General features: G+C 38.4%; 1 protein-coding gene across 1 annotated transcript; it reads left to right on the top strand.

Moving 5' to 3' along the window:
• The first annotated feature begins 20,182 nt into the window (after positions 1–20,182).
• cox7c (cytochrome c oxidase subunit 7C) lies at positions 20,183–22,086 on the top strand. The gene is made up of 3 exons (XM_027002824.3): positions 20,183–20,346; positions 21,290–21,427; positions 21,993–22,086. The coding sequence occupies exons 1-2, from the start codon at positions 20,272–20,274 to the stop codon at positions 21,404–21,406; spliced, it is 192 nt and encodes a 63-aa protein (XP_026858625.1). The 5' UTR covers positions 20,183–20,271; the 3' UTR covers positions 21,407–21,427; positions 21,993–22,086.
• The last annotated feature ends 3,832 nt before the right edge of the window (positions 22,087–25,918 follow it).

The following is a 25,918-nucleotide window of genomic DNA, read 5'->3' as shown; positions in this document are numbered from 1 at the left end:
TGCTAATGTGGATAGATGATTCAATAGGAGGAATATAGACTTGTGTTAAACCAGCAGTGGTGGTCCTGCCTATACATCATAGTGGCAAATAATAATCTCCCCATCTCCGACATAATTAAAAAAACGCAGCGACAGCTTAATCGTGCGGCTCTGCACGGCTGGTCCGGCGCTTGGTCGGCCCCACCTTCTCTGGGCTCCTGTGGTTCCCTCAGCCCAGAGATCAGCAAGCATGAAATATGCATTGGGACCGCAGCCCTCTCAAGTGTAGAGCCGGTGATAAGGCCTGTGGCAACATCTGGCTGGGCTGTAGTGTCCTGAAGCAGCGAGAAACCTGTGCCATGCATACTCTCTAACTGCTTGTTATGAATCCAGTGGCCAGGTCCATTAAAACCTTGATCACAGGTTAAAACATTAACCTGTGTAATTGCTGGGATCTGAACAAATGGTGGTGCTTGGGCAATATTACAACCGGGACAGGCTAATATTTAGTGCTGATCTGACCTCACCTCTGTCTCCGTCTCCTCTCAGGATGCAATTTTTACTTGAACTGAATACTTCAGTGGAACAGGGTTCAAGGTGTTATTCAAGACCCAGAGATGAAAAATAGCACCCATGGTCATCTTCCGGTTTCACAAGACAGTAAAATACTTTTGAGCTCAGTTAATATGAGTAATTCAGAGCTTGATTTGTGCACATGGGTGTAGGCTGGGCCTTTTTGAAGGAGCTATACTTTTCCCTGATTCAACCACAGGAACAAGGTTAGATTTGTCATAAATTTCTATGATATTGCACTCATAATGCTGCTCAAGACAGGCAATACATTTATACATTTATATAAGGCTTTGGTTTTTAAAACTACAGTTAGAATAATTGAAAATGAAGTTCATGTTAATAGACAGCAATTAAAATAACACTATTATCATGCTATTGTATTATTAATTGATTGCTAGAACCACTGCTTAACAATTTAGAAATATTTAATACTATCTTAAGTATTGTTTTTTAATGTACTCTTATTGAGAAGTGTTACGAAAACTACTGCACACTTTTTTCTACCTATTGGTTTTGCTCCCTGACTACTAAATAGGTTTTCATAACAACAATAATCACTGTATTACAAAGTCATGTAATCACTAGCCATAAATCAGGGATAAACAGTGTATGCAGTCTTCTTTTACTCTGTTTAACAGCAGAATTTCATAGCATGGGAACTAGTCCAGCTCTCATTAAAAACTGCTGTAAAATTGTAGAGAAGATAGACTACCAATTATCCTTCTGATGAAACTCTGATCTGGCTACGGGGGCTTTCTCTCACCCCCAGGGCACGGACAGGAACCAGGATCCCTCTGATGCCATGATGCTGTGCAACAAAGCCATAAACTGCCTAGCTGATAGCTTATCATGCAGCCTGATTTTCTGACTTTCCCCTCTAAACCCACAGATTTGAATGCAGGAATATTTTACCAGCCTGGTTATACTTCAAGGAACTGTGGACCATAAATTCAAACTTAAAATGTTACCAGGACAACCAATGTTTCTCATCCCATTCACTAATCACAACTGTGTTGATTGTGACTGAAGTTGCATCATATGGCAGGTAATAAACCATGCCAGAGTTGTCATCAAAAGCAAGGACAGGATGCTTGGCCACTGATACCCAAAAGTCCCACTTCTGAATGGCCTACCCCAAAAGGCCTAGGACTCTCTAACCAAGCCAACTCCACAAATCCAATCCCATGGATCAAGGAGCTTTGTCATCTCATTGTTATCATCCTACATCATTCGTGTTGCGGCACACAAGCAATGCGATGGAAAATGAACACTCTCTCTGTGCCAGCCAGATGGTTTGATGGAAAACAGACACTCTCCTTCAGTGCTCCCAGACAGCTTCACATGGTCAAGCCCAACAAGTCATAAGGACAAGCATTTCCCCTTTTACACTACTAGTTGTTATCAATAATAACACTACTGTTCATATATCAAAATTAGATGAACAAATCTACAATGCAGCCTCCTCAGTCCAATAACTAGTTCTCCCTCTGGCTGTTCCACACGTTTCTCCTTCTCTTGTACGTTTTCCTGTTATACTTTTAGTCATGCTCTCTCTCATCACAAATCTCATTTGGTTAGTAGGTTTCTGTTGATGGCAATTGTTATGGTTTTCTAATTCGACGGACTGGTTGATCATTCTCACGGGTTACTTAAACAGCTTTTCTTTTCTTTCATTCTTTTCTTTCTTTTTTTTTTAGATTCCTACTTTGGCCCACCACAAATCTAGTTTATGTTAATTTGTTAGGTTATTTTGTTTGCTACATTTATTATACTATTGTTCTTTTAGAGGACTAAGTACCACTGATTATTAGTAGAATCAATTATTTTTATGCATGTTCTCCTCACGAGTGATATTCTAATTTTTGATAGACGAGAATCACGTTATTGACGTCGCAAATTTCATGAGTTCAGATTGAATTAATAATCGTTAATAAATTGCTTTAAATTAGTTAATTCTCTCTGTTAATCAGGGTGGTGTCCCAATTAATCTGATCAAATCTGATTTAGTAACAGGACTCCTGACCGTTCCATGTTGACAAACAGTAGAGCCAGAGTATGATAATTGTAATTGTGTGTGTGTGTGTGTGTGTGTGTGTGTGTGTGTGTGTGTGTATATATATATATATATATATATATATATATATATATATATATATATATATATATATATATATATATATATAATTTATTAAGTATATATATATATATATATATATATATATATATATATGTGTGTGTGTGTGTGTGTGTGTTTACTGTAATAAGGTAAAGGGAGTTTGGGTCCAAAGAGTATACCTGCCTGTTTTATTCAGCGGTTGTAAGGGGGGGCGAGTAAAAAGAGTCATGCACAGAATTGAGCGGATTTGTAGTCTTTGCTTTACATTATCGGATCAGGTAATTTCCCAAGTAGAAAGGGGGAGGGCAAAATCTTGATTAATGGCGTTATGTGTTCGGATATGTGTATATTTATTTTAATAAGGAAATTTTGGATAATGGGAAAATGTTTTAAATGATACCCTTTATTCTGAACAATAGGGGAGAAATTTTATGAATTTAATCATTTAAGTACTTGGAATGGTCCAGTCCAAGGGGCGAATAGAATATATAAGGAGCGGTGTTGGGAGGTACCAGGGAGAGATATGCATTGATAGAATGCCATAACTGGAATGCATGTTAAGTACATTTATTTGGTTTTCAATTTTTTTGACTAAATTAATTTTTTTTCTTTGGTAGTTTTTAATTTATTTTTGTCTGCTTATGGCATCATGCCCCTGTCACTGGACTTTGGGGAAAATAAATCCCTGTTATTTGCATAACTACCTCTTGAATTGCATTCTATTTATCTCCCCCCACTATCCTGTTACACTGCTATAAAATGAACACCTTGTATTTTGCACACACAATACACTATATATGCCTGATCAATTATACCTTCAATCCATGCACGAGTTACAGAATTCTACTCAATGGTCATAACTGTTTAATACATTGTATAAACACTGAACCTACATGAGCAACAAGCATGGCTTCCACCTTCCATAGCAGGTCTACAGATTATGTTATTTATAGTGCCTGATGGGAAGACAAGGCCAGCCACAATCCTAAGGATAGGGCAGATGCAGCAAATTGCGGTATAGCCTGTGTCCAGCAGGTGCAGCATTCTTTGAATAAATTTGGACTACCATAGGATTTCTGGAGGAGAAGTTCATCTACCCTTTCTGTTATGGCAATTTGATGAAAGACTCAATCACATAGTTCAGAAAGTTGGTGAGACATAAGCACTACTCATAAAAAGCAATTATTACATTCATCTTTCCATTCAAATTGAACTCCTACCCCTAAGGGATTTTTGAAATGCAAGATGTTTTATAGATGGGTAAAGGGGGAAAAATGTAAGTGCAATAAACAATAATGAAAACCTAGGCTCATTGCCTACAAGAGGCTGACTGTTCAATTTTTAGATGGAGGAAGAGTAGCAATCTGCAATTCATTTATTTTAACATCTCAAATCTTACTTTTTTGATTGACACTCTTTAAAGTGTGAATATAAAAGCATACAACCTTTGAATTAAAGATTGGTAAACCTTATTTAAATATTTTTTTTTAATACTTAAATTGTACCAGTGTACAATTTATAGATATTTAATATGGAGAATATTAAGAGAGAAACCTTCTTTGAGGCAAAGACAATTCACTGGCCTGTGTAACTGGTTTATATTCCATTAAACTATACTGGATTTAATATTGATAAAATGACAAAGTAGCCCGTTTTCTTGGAAATCAATCTCCAGCCTTCATTCCATGTCTTTGAGCCATCTCCCATTGTGCAGGACTTCAAAAGCAAGGAGATATGAGATGCATCCTTTAACTTCTTTCTTTTTAATCATTTAATCTTTCTTTTCTCCTTGCCTTGCGTCTTTTCCCCTCCCATTTGACCATATGGACTAATGGTCCATTATGCTCATTTCTACCCTGGTCAAGATATTTATAACAAACCAACAGAACAGAGTCCAGTCTTCTGAGAGAAAAAGACTTTCCAAAGGAGCAGATGACTGAATCAGGGTCAGATGTCTATCTGCCTGCTCATGCCGGTGTGTATGAGTTTGGGCTTTACAGTCACAAGAGTTCAAATGCTCAATAATACAATGTCCATGATCAAGTAGTCTGCAGAAATAACATGTAAGTTCAATTAAAATGCCTATTGTTTCAAGTTTCTGTTACAGCAACCTGATGAGTTGATGTTAGTACACCATCTTAAATGTTTTGCTATAATGAAAAATAATTTGTGTGTGTGGGGGGGGGGTGGATGCGTTCTATGTACTTTGTGGGTGTACATAAGCATAAACTGAGGACTTGTACATTTAGCTTTTATTACACATATTTTAAACTATTATGTACTGTATAACAATATTGTATTGTAGTAACAGCTGAGTTATATGGCTATTTTATATATATATATATATATATATATATATATATATATATATATATATATATATATATATATATATATATATATATATATATATATATATATATATATATGGTTCATGCCTTGCTCCACTTGTGTAGATCCATGTAAAGCATATCTGAGGAATTCTCTAGTTTAAATCTTATCATTATGAATGGCTTTCTATCCAAGTTAACAAGCTTGCAATGTGTGGATCACACAAACAACTGTCTAAGCATGGTTTATTTTCCTGCCTCTGTGGGGGAAAGTAGTTGATGGTGCAGTCTTATATCCACACGGTGAAACATAGAGGGGCTGGGGGGGGTAGAGAAAGAGGGAGGGAGAGAGCACTGAAAATTGTTCCACTTATTTGGCCTATTTGCAGCGCACTTCAAATGACAGAACTTTTCGAAAACAAAGGGTATTTAAAAAAATAATACCTGCAATCTGAAAGTTCTCTCACCATGGCCAAGTGAAGAAACTTTGAGCTGTCACTGTTTAGATTAATAAAGAATGAAGTTCTTTAACGCTTTGCTTGAGTGACTTCCTAAACGCTGTCCTGTAATAGAGTGGAAAACAGAATACAAATCATCTCTAGACTAATAAACAGTTGTGTTTTCTCTCCTTGGATGTGAGGCATGTGAAACACTAAGACAGGAGCAGAGGTTTTTGAGGAAATACAGCAGCCACATTCATTGTGCCAGAGAAAGGTGCCAAATTGCCGTGATCGTGATGTCCATTTCTGCAGTGCTGCTAGATATCTCACGGTTGCATTAACTTGGTGCCAAAACCTGATTCATTCCCCAACAGCTTGTTCAAAACCTAACACAATGCATCTTTTCCATGGTTTGCTGAGCTAAGAGAATTCATTTTAAGGGTAGCCATTATGTGCCTGGACTCAGAATAAACCCTTATTTGCCAGCAAATGGGCAACTTCATCACCAAAAAGAGTCCACTATGAACACACTCAAGCTGCCACTCCAGGAAGAACAGATCAAGGACATTGCTGGTCCACCTCTTTAATTCAAGGCACTTCATCATTCCTGAATTTGCGAAAGGGCACTCCAAATGAGCACTGCGTGTGTGTGTGTGTGTGTGTGTGTGTGTGTGTGTATGTGTGTGTGTGTGTGTGTGTGTGTGTGTGTGTGTGTGTGTGTGTGTGTGTGGGTGGGGGTGTGTATGCTTGGTTTGTTCTACAATTGCATGAGCAATGAGTTCAAACAAAAAAGCACAGCAGGACTTTTTTCTCCAACAAGGTACATTCTGCATAACGAATTTGTAATTTATTAAGTATACAGCATCTATTACTTTAGCACCTCATCCTCTTTGTAGCACATAATACATCATTAACCATATTATATATGGGACTGTATATTAAAAGCAGAAACATTGCCTCCTTGGGCTATTCAGAAACATCAGTCCTTGCCTTATTTATTCAACGAAAGAGTTTATAGAAGCAGCTAAGGTACACCAATCCTACCTAAAATTACTACCAAGAGCTTGTAACAAACATAAGTGACATTTGACCAGTTTTACAGCATGGCACAGATAAATTTCAGCCATACATTGTCCTGTGTCCCATACTGTATATGGACCCTCTGGGTCCAAGCTCTCAACTGCACCTCAGTATTACTACTGACAGCTACTTAAAACTATTATTAAAATGAATAAAACTAATATAACTACTCAACAATAAAAGGATATAACATTGTTGGGTTTTTTTTGTAAGTAGATATGTCTCAGGTTCTTGTTCTAACATCACTCGCTGAAAAAATGTCATCGGTTGTCACTGATATCAATTAACATTTTCATGAATAATCAATATGCATGTGAACTATTCCCTTTAGGAAGATCAGAACAGGTGCATGTGATTTAAAATGAATGATTTATTTTTGTTGTTGTTGAAACATTTAAAAATAAAGATATTCAAGCATGGCAGGATATCCTCAAATGAAGAATGATAGCATTGCAGAGTAAAAAAGCTATTTTAATTTGAAATGTGGTAGGCTGAGGGTAAAAAAAAAAGTACAGATTCTAATAAAGTACAAACAGTTGGAAAAAGGTAAGCTAGCATATTACATGTGGTACTGCTGATATAACAACATGCACAAACCCACATAATGTTGATGAGACTTCAGTGTGTAAGTGAGCAGTACAGTGCTGAAGGAAAATTAGCTACATTTATTGCACAGTGCTGAAGGAAAATTAGCTACATTTATTGCAAACTCTTTCAAAGATGTCAATTCAGCATGAAGCAGTCAACTTTGCCTCATTCTGTAATCCGTCATTCTTGCCTCATTCATTCCCTCTATCCAAGTCTCTCTCTCTCTAGGGCGGCTCCTTGCCCCAGACTCCCTACCTAATCCCTTCCTGCTTTATTGGGATGCTTTCAGACCTGGACCAATACAAAAACTAAGGGATCTGGGCCTATGATTGGTCTCTGTACAAAAGCATACTGGTATGATGGTGCCAGTTATGTTTCTCGAGGTGGCTAATGTGAATGACTGATTTACATGTGTAAGACAATAGTAGTCTGTAGCAGGCCAGGTGAAGTGCTCCTACTGCTGGGTAAGTGGTCAGATCTAAGTGTGTTATGTGTCAGTTTAGGCCTTTTATAAATCACACACGACACAGGCAGACAGAGGAATCCTAGGAGCCTCCATAGTTATAAAGTGAGAGCAGGCTAACAAGAAAAGAACCAAAAAACACAAGAATACCAAGAATTGGTGAATCAGGAAATGAGCTGAGAACACAGGCAAGAATTGTTAACACAACACAGACAAGATTTCACAAGGTACCCAGGGAATAAATGGAGTATATCCATAATATTACAAGAAAATAAACATATTGTTGACATGCTGGTGGATCAGTTTGATCAGTACTGATTATTCTTACCAAATGAACCAAATTCCCATGTCCACATTATTCTTTTTACCAGCTATAAATTATATAATTCTGTAACATTTCCATAGAAACCCATTTTTACCAATAGATAAACCTTGGTGTAGTTGTAGTATCACTCATACTCTACACTCTGTAAGTTTTAGCTAAACCCTAATATGTTAATTACAGCTCCATTTGGCTCAAACTCTTTTTTAACTCTGATCTCCGAGGGGGCCTACTTTAACCCTAAAGCTTGTAAGATAGCTGAACCCATTGCGAACACCATAAATGAATATAGAACAGCTTGTACACTCATATACTTTCTATGCAGCAATGTTGGTGCGGGGAGAAATGACACTGGTCCCCTCGGTGCCCCAGGCATGAAGCTTGCAGAAGGAAAACTTCCATTCTATTCTCTTTTATTAGGTACCATATTGCATACTATATCATTATAATTCTATTCGTGCAGCGATGGATTTTCAGAGCCCATAACTGCAGCCAAGCAGTGGGTTGTAATTGCACAAAAGATAAGATGACTTTTTGAAGTACTAGCTGAGGCTGTACTCAAAGATGTTTCTATACATTTGCTGGTAATAATAGCATATGATTTTGCCAGGAAAGTAAAGGATCTTAGGCCAAGGTATTATAGAAGGTAATACATTTGTGGTGTTAGAGAGTCAACACACTTCACTGAGGGATGCTAGCATGGCAGAAAGGAATCTCTCAGTGATAACGCATGACCTACATCAAGCATGGGTCTTGAACATGCACGCTCTCTGTTTGCGGTCAGTATGTATATAGTAAGTGATCTGTCAAAGAGCATATACTGGCACAGATTTAAATGCCCGTCATGGCTCTCATGGACATGAAACCGTTCGGTTTACGCTTACTGTTTTCACAGCCGAGTAAAGGTCACCACTAATGTGCCTGTCGTCTGTACTGCATAAGGAATGCTTTCATAGTGTTCATCTTGGCAGAATGTCTAAAAAGCCACAAATGCAACCTATCTGAAATACACTAAACTGGAACTTTTCCTGGTAGTCGTGTTCCTTTACCTTTACCAGCAATGTGTTCCAAGACAATTTTTAGGGACTTTAATATCTATACTGCAGTATTGTAATAACCCAATAATAAAACTATTTTTAATAAAACACCTACAGAGCATAGCTGTCAGGGTGCACGGGGCACCCCAGAGGAGGCCCACGCCCACACACACGCACACGCACACACACGCACACACAGCACACCTGCCATGGTCCCAATCACCTACTTATTAGTCATTACACACACCTGTTCCTTGTTTGCCCTCTTTTGTTCTCTACACTATTTAAGCCCACAGGTCCCTGCCATCAGTGCTGTTCACTGCCAAGCGCTCTATGCCTGGAGCTTTCACCTGTACCTGTTGTTAAAGCAGCTTCACTTCTGCATTTTCACCACTTGGAGTGTTTACTGATGCTTTGTCTATTTGCTTTTGTTTTGAGCATGCTTGAGCCAAGTAGTAATGGAGAATAAAGACCCAACTTTCACTTGTTTCTCGTTCCATCCTTGCTGCCAATGTCACAATAGTATATATTTTGAATTATTATATTTTTTGCATTTATTTTGTTTTTATTCATCCAGCTAAGCCTGATGAAATCCAAGATTTCTCTTTAATTTAAGCCCTACACTTATAAATTTTACTTTGCTTCAAGCACTGGCACTTTAACTATTGCATGTTTCCTCAAATTGCACAGTTATATATTGTAATTATATCCTATGGTTATAATTAAAGTGTTTCTAGAGGTCCTATCCACCCACTTGGCAGGTAAACTTATCGCTATGCTACTGAGATTGACTTCTGGTCACCGCACTGCATCATTGATGTGTTGCTATTGTGGGGTCTCATTAAATATTCCAGACCACAGTAGTTGGGTGATGCCGCATGCATTGTCAGCTGCAGACACGTGTTAGAGCACCCACGTTCTCTAACAGAGGAGGAAGAGGAGGAGGAGGAAGGTGCTCACCCAGAGCGACAGCGCTGGCAGCCACACTGGAGGGATGCATCCAAAGGTCATCCTTTTGCCTGGGGTGTCTCTCCAGCAGACAAAACTGGAGCCCCGTCACACTGTATGCCCAGACACCCTAAGGAGTGCAGCGGATGAAGCAGCGGATGAAGCAGTGTCAACAGCGAGGAATGATGTGCCAGTATTTCCCTTGCGGGAAGTGTATTTCAGAAGTCCTAAGTGTGCCGAGGGCATCCACAGGCCTAGAACACTGTCATATATTGAAGTTTTTAAACAAAGGAGTAAAAAAAAATATATTTATTTTTTTGCATCTCAAATTTCTATCTTGGATCAAAGAATATGAGTCAAATTATAGCCCTGGTTATTCACTCAAATAAAAAGGAAAGAACTATTAAAATCTTTTGAAAAAGATTGCTAGACTCTGGCTGTTTGTGGATGTTTCAGTTTACCAAAACTGTTGTTTTTGTGTTATGTGCTAAAATTGTAATATTCCCTATAATATTCAGGTTTGAACAACCCATGTGCACACTACAAATATACTTTTTAGAATTAATTATAGTTATTGGCTTTAGTATTTGGTGTCAGTAGCATATGAAATATTAAGACCCTAACATATGTGGCTGCATGGGGAATTTTATTAACCTTGATTTACACCAGCCTGGTGCAGCAGGGGCTTAAAGTTGCTCTCATGCATACTAATCCTGGATCGGCCTTAGTCAACTACATCTCACCTTCGATTTGTTTGGCCTGCGCCCCAAATTCTACTTAGACAAATGTATGCGACCAGCAGGAGTGTCTTTGGTTGCGGTAAACCCCTCTACATTCTGACGTATGCCAAGGGTTCTTGTAGGTGTGCTAAAGTTCTGATAATATCATCTGCAAAGTCACAAGGAACTTGGAGTGTGTGCATTTGTATATGTGTGCGTATGCATGTGAGGGTGTGTGTAACCCATTTTCCCCTTTGAGCCTAGAAAAAAAGTAGTGCGTCTGCAGAACAGCACAGCCCCAAGACCATGGGCAAATCTAATCTGAGCCCCAAGTGGTCCACAAGGAGAGGCAGTAGATTGGTCCAGGCTGAGAAACACTTAGTCTGGAGACAGAACGACCCCCGACAGTGCAAAGGACATTATTTTAGCTCCAAAAAGCCTCTACTCTTATTCCATTTCCTTATAATAGGTACAAGCTGGTTGTAACTTTACTTCTGTCCAGTGGCATACAAGTAAGTCCGTTCTTACACACAACTTCATTGGCTCTATTCTGTAAGCCAGTTGTTCTCAAACCAGGTCCTGTGAGACCCGTGGACAGCTCATTTTTGACATTCTGCCCCTTAAGACCCCTGAGTCAGCTCATCACTGTCTTTATAATCACCTCCTGGGTACCAGCAGGTGTGTCAGAGCAGGAATAAAAATGTGTGTGGCATCCCCAAGTCCTGGGAGAACAGCATCACACCACAGCATGGGTATCATGACATTATCTCTCACTGTCCCTAATAAACTTGATTTTTGTTTTGCACAACAGACTGAGGGAAGCATTGGAAGATGTGAATAGCCAGTGTTTAGACCACTTGGATAGTGAGTGGGGAATTTATATTTTATTTATATATATATAAAATTCCCCACTCGCCCTCCTCCATACAGTCTCTTTTTCCTACAAGATTGGGTCCTATACCAGAGACCTGGGAGCTTCAGGGTAGAATCTTAGCTGTTCCCAGGACTACACTCTTCTGAACGGAGATCTCAGATGTTGTACCTGAGCTTCTGCTGGTGCCACTATACATATATGAATGTATGTGTATCTGTAGACACACCAGCAGAAACCCTGGTGTTTATATATATATATATATATATATATATATATATATATATATATATATATATATATATATATATATATATATATATATTTATATATATATATATATATATATATATATATTCCTGTCAGCCAATAGGGTGACACCACTGTTCACTGGATTAATATAATTTTCTGCAATCGCCCTCACCAGCACTGTGTGCTGAGTAGGCTGCAGTTCATCTCTGTGAACTGATTGCTTATTGTTCTTGTGTTGGTCCTCTTTCCCTCTTTCTTTTTTGTTCTCTTCTTTTCCATAGCGGGCTCAGTGCCATTTGTCTAGCTTGGCTCCTGGACCTTTTGCCATCCCCTCAGCATGCAGGGGGCTCGTATGGTATGCTGAACCAATGTTACTGCTTCCTTCTGTCGGGCACTTTTGCACATTCACTCACCACTGTTAACTGAAGAGGTTTTAAGAAAAATAAACATTTTCAGCCAATTAAATAATTGTGATATAATTATAGGACATACGATGATTTACATTGCAGGATGGATGTTATCAAATGTAAACAAAGCTTTGATGTGATGTTGAACTCAATAGATTGTAAATGGAAATAGTAATGAAATGATGGGACAGAATTTGATGTTATGTCTGAACTGTCTGAATCTTAAAAAAAACCTTTTATATTTCATCACATACAGTAGTCATTTTTTATAGCAAAAAATCATTATTATATGCTATGTGCATATGCTGTGATCATTCACAAGCTTGAGATATCACATCAAACGCCTTCTGCCTTCACATGATGAATATAGTTTTTTTTTTCCTTCAAATTATGGTTTCTGTCATAGCAGGCTTTACTCAAGTGACATATCAGAATACACCACCAAAACAACCTTTTAAACACAGGTCTGTCTATCATTTTCAACTTTGTTGCCTCCAAAATCAATCAAGACATTTAATTGAATTTGGCCTAATTAATCTCATATAATCATTTGCATCTTCAACTGGAATCATAACCAGCAGGAGAGCAATTCAAATTATCTGTGTTTTGAGAAACCCTATTGGCTGAGAAGATCAACTGTGCCACTCACATAAATTTCCTCAATGGCTCATATTTAATTACTGATGTCAGATGTCAGGCCTGACTCACTTGATGCCTCATAAACACTGAAGGGCAAGCTGCCTCTCATCCAGGTCTAACGGACGTTATCCTCTTGTAACTATCTCCTTTGCCACTTTTGTGAAGAACAGTGAAAATCTGTAAGCAGACAAAAAAGGGTAAATGAAGTAAATTTACAACTGCCACTCCTCATTGCTTTGGCATGCTTGTCAGAAACCATAGCATGATTTCTGCGTCGAAGTGTCAAAACATGGCAGCTGTGGAGGGCGGGTGGAGATAAGCTCGATGATTTTTGTGGTTTGCAGGACGTGATTATGGTGACTTGCTTGCCTACCTAGACCAAGCAGGGACTGAGCAATGCTGCTCCCTGCAGGACAAAAGGTCAAAAACAAGCGTCTTGTGAAGATGATTTAGGACTGAGCAATGCAGACTGGGCAACACACTTCCAAAAGTGGTGGGACAAAATTAATGTTATTGAAATCTGGTATCAGTGGCAGTAGTTTGAAACGGTTAGGTTATTTAGACATATATAAGAGTAAATTTTGGTGATTGGACAAAATGTTATGGTTCCTTCAACTTCAAAACATGCATGATATTTCTCCTTCTCTGATTGACAAAAACATTTTCATTAACTATAGAAGTTTTTAACTAAAACTTGCTAACTATAATGCTATACTTAACTGTAGCTATTTTTAACAATACTTACTTACTTATATTTGCTATATGTGTCCTAAACATAGGCCTAACTTACAGACCTTGAAATATTCAGTCACAACCGGTACTTTATGTGTTACAATAGACATTCTGTGACAAAGGCTACACACAAGCTCAATCAGCATCTTTTTTCTATGTAAAATGTATGCTGTCCTTATTCGTGCTAAAAATAAAAAATAACTCAATAAACGTCAGCCTTTACTGGTGCCAAACCGGCTAACAAAGTATCTCTCCACATCTTCAGGGGAGGTTTATTGTATCATTCATCATTTCCTTCTGTGAATGACAAAATAACATCATTGTGTATAGTAGTTTTTCTTGCTGAAAAACAGCCATAAGCCTAAAATGAATGCTCATTTTAATCTGCAGTGGAGGCCAGCTACAAATTTAGAAACAAATTATCATGAGAGCAAGGAGGCAAAAGAGGGCCAAGATTTTAATGATGGGTGTCTGTGGATTCATGGCAGCTACTTCTCCAGAGAGGAATATCTGGATGCAAAATCGGAGCCAAGAGTGATGGGTTTTTTCCTCCCTGGCAGCGTGAAATTATTAAGAATGTTGAGCTGGACTGATGCAAAAATTGCATGAATTCCAATCTGGCTGTTGAGACTTGAGGTTACGTTTAGATTACCAACCTGAAGTGACTCCAATCCAGTTTTTTTGCCTTAATGTGACACAAATCTGATCTTCTAAAATCAAGTTCGAGACACTTTCATATGTGGTCCTAGATTGGATTCGTATCCAATTCATGGCCAAGCAACTCGAATGCAAATGGTCAGTTCGGAATTTGTGTGGCTATTTACCCATATGCATGTGTTGTCATCATGAACACAACAATAGAGGATAGCCTATTGGCCTCTATCGTATTTGCCTACCTTGACAGTTCACATTCATAATTGCAGTTGACCTGTATCTGTCTGTAATGTGAATGCATCTGTCTTCTGAAATGACAAATATATTTGTGAGATGAGTCACATTATGATAAAAAAAAACATGATTTTCAGTCACTTCATCTCGGTAATGTGAACATTTCCTTTAATTTTGATTGTTTGCATGACTGTGCCCCATGGTGAATTGTTATTTTGCATGGCAATGTAGGAGCATGATCTGTTCAGAATAATATTGAATATAGATCACATTAAAAAGACATTTTGAACACACTAAAAATTGAGCTTCTTTTACCTGTTATATGAACATAGTCAAAATCATATCCTAAATCAGAACTGAACTGTTTTTTTTGCTATTTACAGTGTCACACAGATAATACATTTGGGACACTTTTATCTGCTGTGTGATGAACATATATTTACGTCAATCTAATTTGACATTCATCATACCTTTGCACTCAAAGGAAGGAAAGATGCTATTCCCTTCTATTTTCAATGCAAGTTCTTAAGCGAATAGTCCCATGTGCAAATTTTTTTTCCTCAATTGTAATTGATTTCTTCTAAATTGGAAAACTTCACAAGCACACATTTAGGGATAATTGCTTTTCATAATGAATTCTAGTAAAGAGATTATGAAACTACATTTAAAGATCAAGTAATAAACCTGCAGGCATGCTGCAATGAGCCTATGTGATAAACCATTGGATGCAGACTGAATTAATGAATGAAAAAGATCTCAATCTCCATGATGATGTATTAGTAGCATTATCAAGTGAAAGTCTTGTTCCAGCTAAATGTTCAGCCACTGGAAGACACATACAACCAGCCATTCTGTTCACACGCTGCCATGGTCCAAACATTCCTCTCCCTTACGTACAGCAGTCTGAACAGACAGGCCCTGTCAACAGCATAATCAACAGCTTCTGTGACAACCATTAGCCTGTATTCCCACAAAACCTCATCTTCACTTCAGTTTTATACATCCACTGCAAATTATATTAACAATGCACATGTGGAAGCCCAAGATGTCCAAACAATCCCAGGTCAATCTGATCCCTCTACATCTGATTTAGTTACTCTGTCCCAGAAGTGCAAGTCTTACTTTGAAGTACGTAGTTATTACGTTGTGTTATTACATTGTTAATACAATGTGTTATTACAGTGTAATTACATTGGGTTATTACTTTCTTATTATATTGTTATTACATTGTTAGGACAATATATTATTACACTATGTTACAAAATTGTTATTAAAATGTATTATTGCAATATGTTATTACATTCTTTTATTACGGTGTGTTATTGCAATGTGTAATTACATAATTAACACAATGTATGATTACAGTGTAATTACACCATGTTATTACATTGTGTTAATACAATGTGTTATTACATAGTAGCTTATGATATTGTGTTATTACCTATAAGCTTGCAAAAACTTGTGTTATCTTTTGAGCAGTTAACAGTGCCCCTATAAACAGACTACAGTGAGTGCCCCTTTTAGAAGACTAAAAATCCCGTCAGAATCCTGTGATGTCAGGTGCTGTTCAACCACATTCTTTAGCGCAGAAGAACTCTCTACTCTCCACATGTCAGCAGATACTTTGATTGTTCGGTTGAGACATATACATTTACAGAATGCTTTTTGGGAATGGGGGGTTGACAAGGAATGGAATTCAGGCCTAGGTGTGTTTTGTTGCTGCTTACATTGTCTCATACTTTAGCACAATGAGAACTTGTGTATCTGCCTTCTCCTTCTGAGCTTCAGGCACGTTTCTGTCCTGCCCTCTTTTAGGGGTTCGTGTCAGGTAAGCATGGGGCACACTATCAGTTACTCTATTTGTAAATAATCAAAGTGTCCAACAAACAAAGTGGCATGTTTTATTCTAGCATTCTGTGTCATATAGCCTAATCAGATAGTTGCAAAGATGCCATAGAATATGTAGCCCTCCAGTCACATTCATCATTCCATGAGTCCTAGAGTGCGTAGTAGAAATACATCAGTATATTATGACTGATGGATGGACGGATGATGGATGATGGATAATGAATGAACTGACTGATAATGACAGCAGTGACAAGGTCATACACTCAGTCAATGTCTCTACCTCTAAATTCCATATTCCCTTACATAATCTATTACATCATCTTATAAACAGAAATCAGCTATCATATGCCAAAAGTATAAAGACAGAGAGGAGATATTTGCATTATACATCAGATTTCCTTGCTGGATTTCTGTGGAAATATCTGAAGTGTATGTAAACTATGGCAATACGTTCATCTGGTGCTATAAATGCCCGTCATTTGTACTTTGATGTATGGTGTGTGTTTGGATGTGTCGTGAAGCTGTGTGCAGACTCCTAAATCTGTACTCGCAGGCCTTGAGCTGGAAGTGAAGCCCGATCCTGGCTATTTCATCACTCCTCCCTAACCTTGGGAGACAGCAGATAAAGCCATTCCTCTCCAAGCCGGGGGGGGGGTGGGGGGGAACTGATGAAGTGCTTGAGCTTCAACCCATAGAAGATCATGCTAAACCCTCCTCAGTCACACACACTCTTCTCATCATGAACTGGGAAGTTTAGGTGGCCCCTAACTGATGCTAGACACATAAGAAGCGCTTTTCAATGCTTATTAATCTCCATTAGTATAAACTTACATCTTGTGTAAAGTTGTTGCCTGTGTATTAAGAGAAAGCTATTGCACACCTTGACAGATGCTAGGGTAATGGCACTGCAGTGATTTACAGCTGTTGAAGTTAATTGTAGGCTCTCTCTCTCTCCCTCTCTCGCTCTCTCTCTCTCTTTATATATATATATATACAGAGACTGAAATAAATAACATTACCATAAAAAAGCTTTTCTGCCTGTGACGGAGCAATGTGTTCAGGCCTTCCAGATGGTTTGTCCATGTACGATGACAGGTTATGGCACTACTTGAGGAAGCAGGGCCTGAGTGGTTCATTTCCCTAATCAGCTGACGAATGACAGCGCAGGCAGGTGGCGGCTGGCCAGGTCACGACCCCTCGGGGTGACGGATGCGGAGGTGGTGAAGAGGGTAAGCAGCTTGTGCAGATACCTGTCAAGCCCATTACACACGCTCCCCGAAACACCTGCAGACAGTGTCCTGTGCTGAGGTACACGCAGCTGTCCATTTGTCCTTTTTGATAGGATTTCATACATCTGCTGTCAAGAAGGTGAAGAATGAGGCAGTTTTAAAGAAACAGCAGATGGGACTTTATGATATACTGTACACTGACCACCCATTTTAAGTGCTTTATTACAAATATCTTATAGGTACATTTTATTGGTGCACAACTACAGATTGTGGCCTATTTGTTGCCAGTCACAACAAATGTACCATCCACTACATGGATCATCCTTGGTCAGTTTCTTACCACAAGATCACTGCTGACTGCTAGTGGTTGAGTGGTGAACACAGACAAGGTAAGGGCTGTTGCACTGAGATGAATTGTATCAGACACAGCAGTGTTTCTGTGTTTTTAGTTTCAGTATCAGTCCTGGATTGAGAACAGTCTACCACCAAACATATTTAGCCAACAGCCATCCCATTGTCAGATACCTATGAGTTGGATGACTAACACAATCTGTACACAGCAACACATAGATGACAGTCTCTACAGTAACTGTACTTCTAGTTGCTATTTGGTGTTTCTAATCAAGTAGTTTTAATAAACTTTATTGCAATTGTATAGTCCGGTCTGATAAATTCATATATTGTGGTTATAATCTCAGCCTTTGCACCAGTTTCTGAAGGAAAATGCACTTTAATTTACTCTTGGAACGTTCTTTTATCAAGTTCTGAGAAACTTGGCCTACAGATAATGTTTAGAGTGGATCAGTCAGCTGAGTACATGTGCATCAAACTGAGTGAGAAACTCTTTTACATCTGTGAAATCTGTGATAACTCTCCAGTCTAATTGGGGGATTCGGGAAGCTGCACAACGTGACATAAAAGGAATGAAGCATCAATTTTTAATCCTCTTTTCCATCTTAGTGCAAAAAATATATTGAACAAGAGCTGAATATAGCTTGAGTTCCCATTTCATTTTAGGGCCTATTATAATAAATTCTTCATGTCTTGCCTAAAATTGCAAGAAAATTGAACAATGGGGAAGGCTAGCATTTTATCATATCAAGAGCATGTTGTTGGACTTGCATTTTTATGTGTAACCTGGGTTGTCGGCTTTCTTGAAAAAAAATCAGCGAAGATTTTTTGCCTCTTTTAACAATTTAAATAGTTATCTCTGTCTCTGTTAAAATGACAGATAAACGTGCGTGGTTTGCATACTATCTGACTTGCACTCCACTATTTGTTGGAGGGTATGGCATTTCTTAAACTGCTCCCATTTGTTACCTAAAGATAAATTAAATATTCCTCATCTCAAGTCTTTAAAGCGCTCCATTCAATAATTCCTCCATTATTAATGATTCTGTAAATGTGACTCAGGACTCTCTCTTCATATAAGTGGAGGGAATCCAGTGTGTGAGGTGCTACAGTAAATAGCCTATGCTCCACAGTTTTATTGGACATTCAGTACAAAAGTTCTTATAAAGTCCACTTTTATCTAGTTCATTATTAAAGGAACTATATATGAGAATATTTCCTTGTTTGAATTTCAGATGTAAGGGTTTTTTGCCTTGCAGACTGATGATTACTTGGAAGTGAGTTTATCTAGAGTTACAGTAACACACCTGAATAGCATGAGGGAAATGTGATGTGCCTCCATTCATATAATAGCTTTCAAAAAAAAATAATTTATAAAACTGGGGCCTAGTGTGTGTGTCCTTCTCAGTTTTATCACTGTAGTATTCAGTGATCAGCCAGACAGAGCGAGGCACTTTCACAACTGCAGAACTGTGCACTGTCTGTGCATGTAAACTACTGATTTTAATGTCAAAACTGGGAGCAGTGTTAATGACCAATTTTGCACCACTTAAAGCTGTGGATTGCAAATTGTGAATTTGATGATGTAATCATGTTTTACTGTTACACAAAAATGTCTCATTTCCAATTTTGATTTATTTTGTAAAACTGTAGTCTGACTTTCCCATGTATATCCCCTGTATATATTGGCAGGTCATAACTTAGAGGGATACAAAATCAGTTATAAGCACATTCATTATTTGAGATTTTAAGGCAAACATGTCTATGCTTTTCTGACATAGGTTTTCTCATATATTAGTATAATTTGAATTGTGCGGTTACTGCAAAACAAAATGAAACAGTAAATAGTCATATAGTACCACAAGCCAACTACAAAGGCACACCTGTCTTGAGGCACTTGATCAGTAGAAGGCAATGAAACCGAAGTGCAATCTGGGGTCACAGGCAGTGAATAGTACTTATTGGAAACGTTGCTGCTTCATCTAGAAATGCGTCATCTGTGTTAACTTCTGCTATATTTCCACTGCCAACTTTACCGTGTGCTCTATAATTCAATGGCTAACATATTCTAGACCCAATAACATGTATCCAGTAATTCAAATCAGTTTGTTCAGATAAAAGAATATTTGGCAAATAGAAAGCAACGCAGTGTTATACTTACAGTATTTATTTATTTGTTTGTTTGTTTATGTATTAATTAATTAATTAATTCAATCATTCATTCATTCATTTTTGTCCCATGATTTCAGGCAAGTTGAGACACTGAGCTCTGAGATCACAGCCATGGTAGCAAAGTCATCTACGTATCGCTTTCGGAAGACTCCGTTTCCCAGAAGCCTTTGCATAAACCCCCCGTTACCCATGTAACTGTTCGTTTCCCTTTCCAGTTTTAGCAAGGTCGTACAAACCGTACCCGTATATCTCGTATCTTACCCTAGTTACTTTGCTAGGTGTCAACCATGCTTGGACAAGCAGTTCGCCGATTTGCAACCTCTGTTGTTCGCAGTAGCCACTATGCTGAAGGACCAGGACAGGTAAATATGTTAATTAAGATAATCTAAAGCAATAATAACCCGTCTGTACCTACCTAGTTATATGTGATTGGCTAGCGACTTAGCTAGATGGTTAGCTACGTACGCTAAATGTCCTTGTTCCCTGGTGAAGTCGCTGGCGGTCGTATTGTATTCTTTTTTTCGATATAGGCGTTAGCTAACTACCGTTTACTGTCCACCAGTAGTTCGCTGATTATTCTAAGAAACTATCTGCCACTTTGGTTTACGGATATTTGTGATCTAGGTTACTTTAGCTAAATGTTGTCGATCTACTTCCTTGTCTAGCTAGCTGACCAGCTGACTGTAGTTAACAGCTAACGTTAGACCGATAAAACGGTAGTCGACAGACTACGTTAGAATATTTTAGCTACCTATCTCTTTGTTGAAAGAAGAATTCATTAACTAGCTACCTACCTATAACAAACTAGATTTGTGATTTGGTTAGTTTAGCTGGCTAACGAACAACAACAGCTGTGTCCAAGAAGCCATCTTTACTGGATTGCTTATTAGGTAGCTAACTAGCTTGCTACCTAGGAAGTGAAAAAGCAAGCAAATTCTGCTGTCTAATTTTGAAATTGGGGAAAATGTTAGACTTAATTGTTTGGCGTTGATTCTGAAACCATGACAGTTTAGCGTGCACAAGTGAGATTTAAATGTGTTAACCAAGGTTTGCTAGCTAGCCAGCTTCTATCAAGTAAGATGATAATGGTTACTTGAGTGAATAATAGTATATCGCATGTCTTAATGCTCTGTACTGATGGAATGCTATGTTAAATTCATATGCATATTCAGCGGCTCGGTTTTATACTTGCCACCAATGTCCAGTAAGCAGTAAATAAACGTCATTATTTGTTCTATGTAGGTAGCAAGCGAGCTAATTTGCACAACTTATATCTTTACCTAAATCACAGTGGCTGTTTTGCAGAATCTGCCATTCTCAGTAGAGAACAAATGGAAGCTACTGGCTGGTATGATGTTATTCTTCGGCAGTGGTTTTGTCTTCCCCTTCGTCGTAGTCAGACATCAGATCCTGAAGAAGTGAAGTTCATACCCGTCTCACATGGTAAAATATTTTCTTTACCTCAGCTATGTCAACTTCTGTACACAAGTTACACACAGACACTATTGTTTTTGGGTGGTGTGTGAAGGGCGGGCAATCGTAGTTGCCCTCTTAGTAACTGTTAAGGAGCTAAAATACAATTTCATGCACCACTTGTGGAGACAAACATTTATTTAGTGTTTGAACACTCAGACAAGTTTCTAGTTATGAGAATTATAAATAAATATTTAATTATCAAGGTAGCTAATATGAAGTAGTTTCATCTGTGAAGCTTAGATAAAACATTGCACAGAAAAACAGGATGTTTGTCCTGAGAAGATAACTGCTTTCATTTTTATATATATATATTTTATTTTTTTATTTTATTTTTTTTGCCGTAGCACTAATGCACAATATGTTTTTGGGCTACTTGCCTTGTGCATCTGATCTGCATTTGCTGTTAATTTAATTTATCCTTTATGCTATTTTGAAAGTTAATACATATTTCAAATTGCATATTTTATTCAAGTCAGAATCACTATAGCAAATTATTTGCATTTATCTTACTTATGTGATTTTTGTGTTACAGGTCATTTTGCATCCTAGCCCAGAGAGCTCTAGCTCTCTGTTTCTTCGGATGTGGTTCCCTTAATATTCTTTGTAAATAAAATAACACAACAAAATTGTGCTCTCTTTTTCCCCCTCACAATCCATTACATCTGCCATAGCTTCTTTGTGTATAAAAACAGAAATTTCAAACCAATGGGAGTAATTGTAGGAATTTGTGAAAATGTAGACTCATTTTATTAAAACTAAAATATTGCCTTTCCAAGTGTAAATAAGACCCTTTAGGACACAGGCCTATAAAATGAGTGTTCTTTTTGGTTGTAGAGCTTCAACTTTGGCATTCCACTCTATACTTGGTATACACGGGAACAAGATACTGTGTCTTCTGATCGATTGCATTACAACAGCAGTTCAGCAGCACAGTATACAGGACTCCAAACTGTGTGCTCAGCTCAACATTGTGAGAAGAGTGCAGAAGAAGCAGGAAATACAATAAATGCACAGAACATTGAGCACAAAGACAGTGACACTGGCTGTTCTGGCAAGTCAGAGTAACAGTGTACGGTGGCTGCTTGTGTGTCATCTGAAGTCTAACTGGAAAAATGCAGAGTCAGAGAAAAAGTGGGGTATGCCCTTTTAGCAGAAGCAGCAGGGAGTTATTTGACACAAAATAATTAAAGGAGAGTTTAGCTAAAAGCTTTTTAAAACAGCTTGTTAAACAATAAATATATTTTATAGATTTATAAAAGAATATTTATACCATGCTTGCACTAAGGTAGGGTTTCGACACATGTAACACATACCTCTGACACCTCCAGCTGTGCTTCTGAGTAATGGAAATGAAACAAGACATTCCATAACGGTTCCATTACTACATGGGGTGTTTAAATGGGCCTGTCAATTTGAATTCAAGGCATGTGTCAAGAAAAATCCAGTTACGAGCCTGAAAGACTTGCAGATGGGTATTGGTTTTCCCCTTGCACGCGCTTTGGCTCTGCTGTGGAATTTCATTGAACAACCCATTTCAGTTCAATTAACCTTCCACTGCCAGAAGCTATAAATATCCTAGAACAAAACAGCAGGGAGGGAGACTAGCATAGTGGCAGGGTAATATTTGGAAAGTAAAGGACTTCCATGCTTTGCATAACTCCATGCCATTTTGTGTACACACTGGCCAAGAGCTTTAGTGTTATAAGAATGAGAAATTGGATGGCAGAAAAACAATTTCATATGCACACAATGTGGACATTGAAGCAACCTCATAATGTGCATGAAGTAAAAGATTGTGTAATTACGTTTTTCAAGCTTTGCCCTGTTGGAATGAAAGTCCATGAGTGATTGCTGGGGTGGTTTTCTTTAAAACAATAATTTAGTGTTTACAAAAGACAGTACAGTTACAGACAGTGCACACCATGTTCCTGGTGCTAACCAGTCACCAGCTGCAACTTTTCTGGAATAATTTCTCTTTGACACTTTTGTCCAGACAGTGTATGCTGTAATCAATATTATGAGTGCATTTACTGTAAAATTATTTAAAATGTAATCTCTATCTCTTTGTTAGACTTTACATAAAAGGTTTTTTAAGGGAGCCGAAAGTGAGTGAACGCTCAGAGGCTGATGTGGCAACAGGTGACTGTAGGGCGCGTTTGCAATAGGCAACGTGAAATGCACATGTGACTGCTGCAGAGGAGGGCTGTCAGAATTCAGCGCTGGACCGAAAGCCAAGGGAGCTGGTATTCTTTCCAGCTGACCGGCATTCCACCATAAGCCCTCATTTAATTCAAATGTCAGTGGCCCAAGCCATTTTTGGGCTTGACAAGGTGCTGGCCAGAAGGATCGAAGTTGGCCAGACCAGGGGGGTCGATGCGTGATGACCCATGCACTCTTCCACAGAGCGAGCAGCTATGCCCTCTGTGGTTTGCGGAACTGTGGCTAGCTGTTTCATTGTTCCTACACGGTGGCTTTGATGTGGTGTGGATTCAAGCGTCTGCACACTGCTAGGCCTAGCTGGTGTCCTAGGCAAGTTTCTCCCGGAATCTTCTGCCACCACTGGCCCACCGCACAATTTCACAATATATTCATGAAGTAAGATGATGACTAAGAAGCCGCTGTCTGTAAAAAAAAAAAACGTTTAAAAAGTAATTACATTAGATGTTATTGCTAGAGATATTTAACTACCATGTAGTAGCATTGTACCCATTAACTAAAATGTCTAAAACAACATGGGTTAAGAACATACCTATGTCCCCAGGAGCTGTGAATCAGTATGTCATATTTGTCACACACTTGATTGGGGCTCCCAGTTTTAGAAGCACAGTTTAAAGCTGGGTAAAAATCCCACCCCCTCATTGGAGCCCTAGGCAGCTGCCTGTGTCTATACCGTTGATGGGCACTTCCTGTATGTATGGAAGAACAAGCTCTCACCATCAAACTGTGCAGGGAAAATACCCACAGTGGCATGATGGGATGCTCTGTAGAGCATCAGGCTCTCTGAAAGTGCAGCCCTGCACCAAATGGGTCCTGAAACTGTTCATTAGACTCTGATTGAAGCGCTCCACCCCAAGCTGCCCTCAGTTGACGATCTGGACATGAGTAGCCTCTTCACTCAGAAGGAACGCTTAAAAGGTAGAACAGTCAGGGGCATCTTGCACACAAAAAAGAGTGGACAAATTAAAAAAAACAAAAGTGGAACTTTAATATATCTACAACTATTCAAACCATTCCATTTATATATACACAGAGAAAGACAGATGGAGGGGCATCTCTGTAATTCGACTGAGGCCCAAAATATATACTCAAGATCTGCTGACAGGAGCTGCTTAGCTTTAACAGCAATGAGGTTACCCAGGCACTTTGTTGTTCTTAGTTTGTTCTTTGTAAATTTAAGGGGAACAAAGTGACGACTGGCAATGTCAGCACAAGTGTGTAAAGTCTGGCTGTCTATATGGGCTTTCAGCAAAGATTGCTCACAGAGGGATTTGCAGGAGACTCATAATGGGCAAGACTGTACTGACTCCCTCTGAATTGTCTGGACCAAAGGTTTGTACGTAAATACATTGTGTTCTATATCCACGTCCCATGTGTCAGAAAGTAAACCTACAAAGTTCAACACGTTTGCCTCAGGTTTGCTGTGGCATTGTACAGAGGCAATGCTCAATGCTAAATTGAAAGCAATATTTTGGTGAAAAATCTAATTTACCCAATTTTTCCCTTACCACAAAAATAAGAGTTCACAATTCTTATGACTTTGCTACTTTGGTTTTGCACTGCAAGGACATCCATGCTGTGCCACTTTTATTGATAACAGTGTGAGAAACCACATCAGAAAGTCTGTTTGAAAATACTCTCTGTGGTTTGTAACAAATGTGTGATGATTTAGGCATCCAGTCGCACTGAAGCTATGTAAAGGTGTATACTCTCCCTTTCTTGTTAGCTACATTGACCTACTCGGAGCTCAATGCAAAACTAAAGAAGCAAACTTTGGACACTGAACATTTCTTGAATGATTGACTACATCTGATGCTACTAGATTCTGAAGGCAAACATCTAAAACAGTAAAGCAGAAAAGAACATTCATATTTTAGGTTGGGCCCCATTATTGACACTTCTTGACACTTGTCTTAGTGATGTCTAAGACAATGGATCTTTAAGCTAAGCTCTTCTGCTTCTGGCCCATTTTTTTTGTATCCAGACCTTTGGAGCACATCCAACATACTGTTTTGTATTATTATTTTAATAATGTAATAATCTTTAATAAAATATATAGTATATTAAATATAATAATGATTTTTATTAAATGATTCAGTCACACTCCTTGCTTGCTAACAAAGCAAACATATAGCTGTTTTTCTTAAATGAGGTGTTAAAAAAAACAAAGAACCCTATATGTTTTACTATATTAAGGATTTATCCTATGCAATAATCTCATGATGGCTCTGAGCTGAAAGC

The sequence above is a fragment of the Electrophorus electricus genome, chromosome 5 (assembly GCF_041902795.1).
Source record: "Electrophorus electricus isolate QZ-2024a chromosome 5, ASM4190279v1, whole genome shotgun sequence".
Lineage (NCBI taxonomy): Eukaryota > Metazoa > Chordata > Actinopteri > Gymnotiformes > Gymnotidae > Electrophorus > Electrophorus electricus.
The sequence above is the reverse complement of the archived record's forward strand: the minus strand, read 5'-3'. Positions and strand labels throughout refer to the sequence as shown.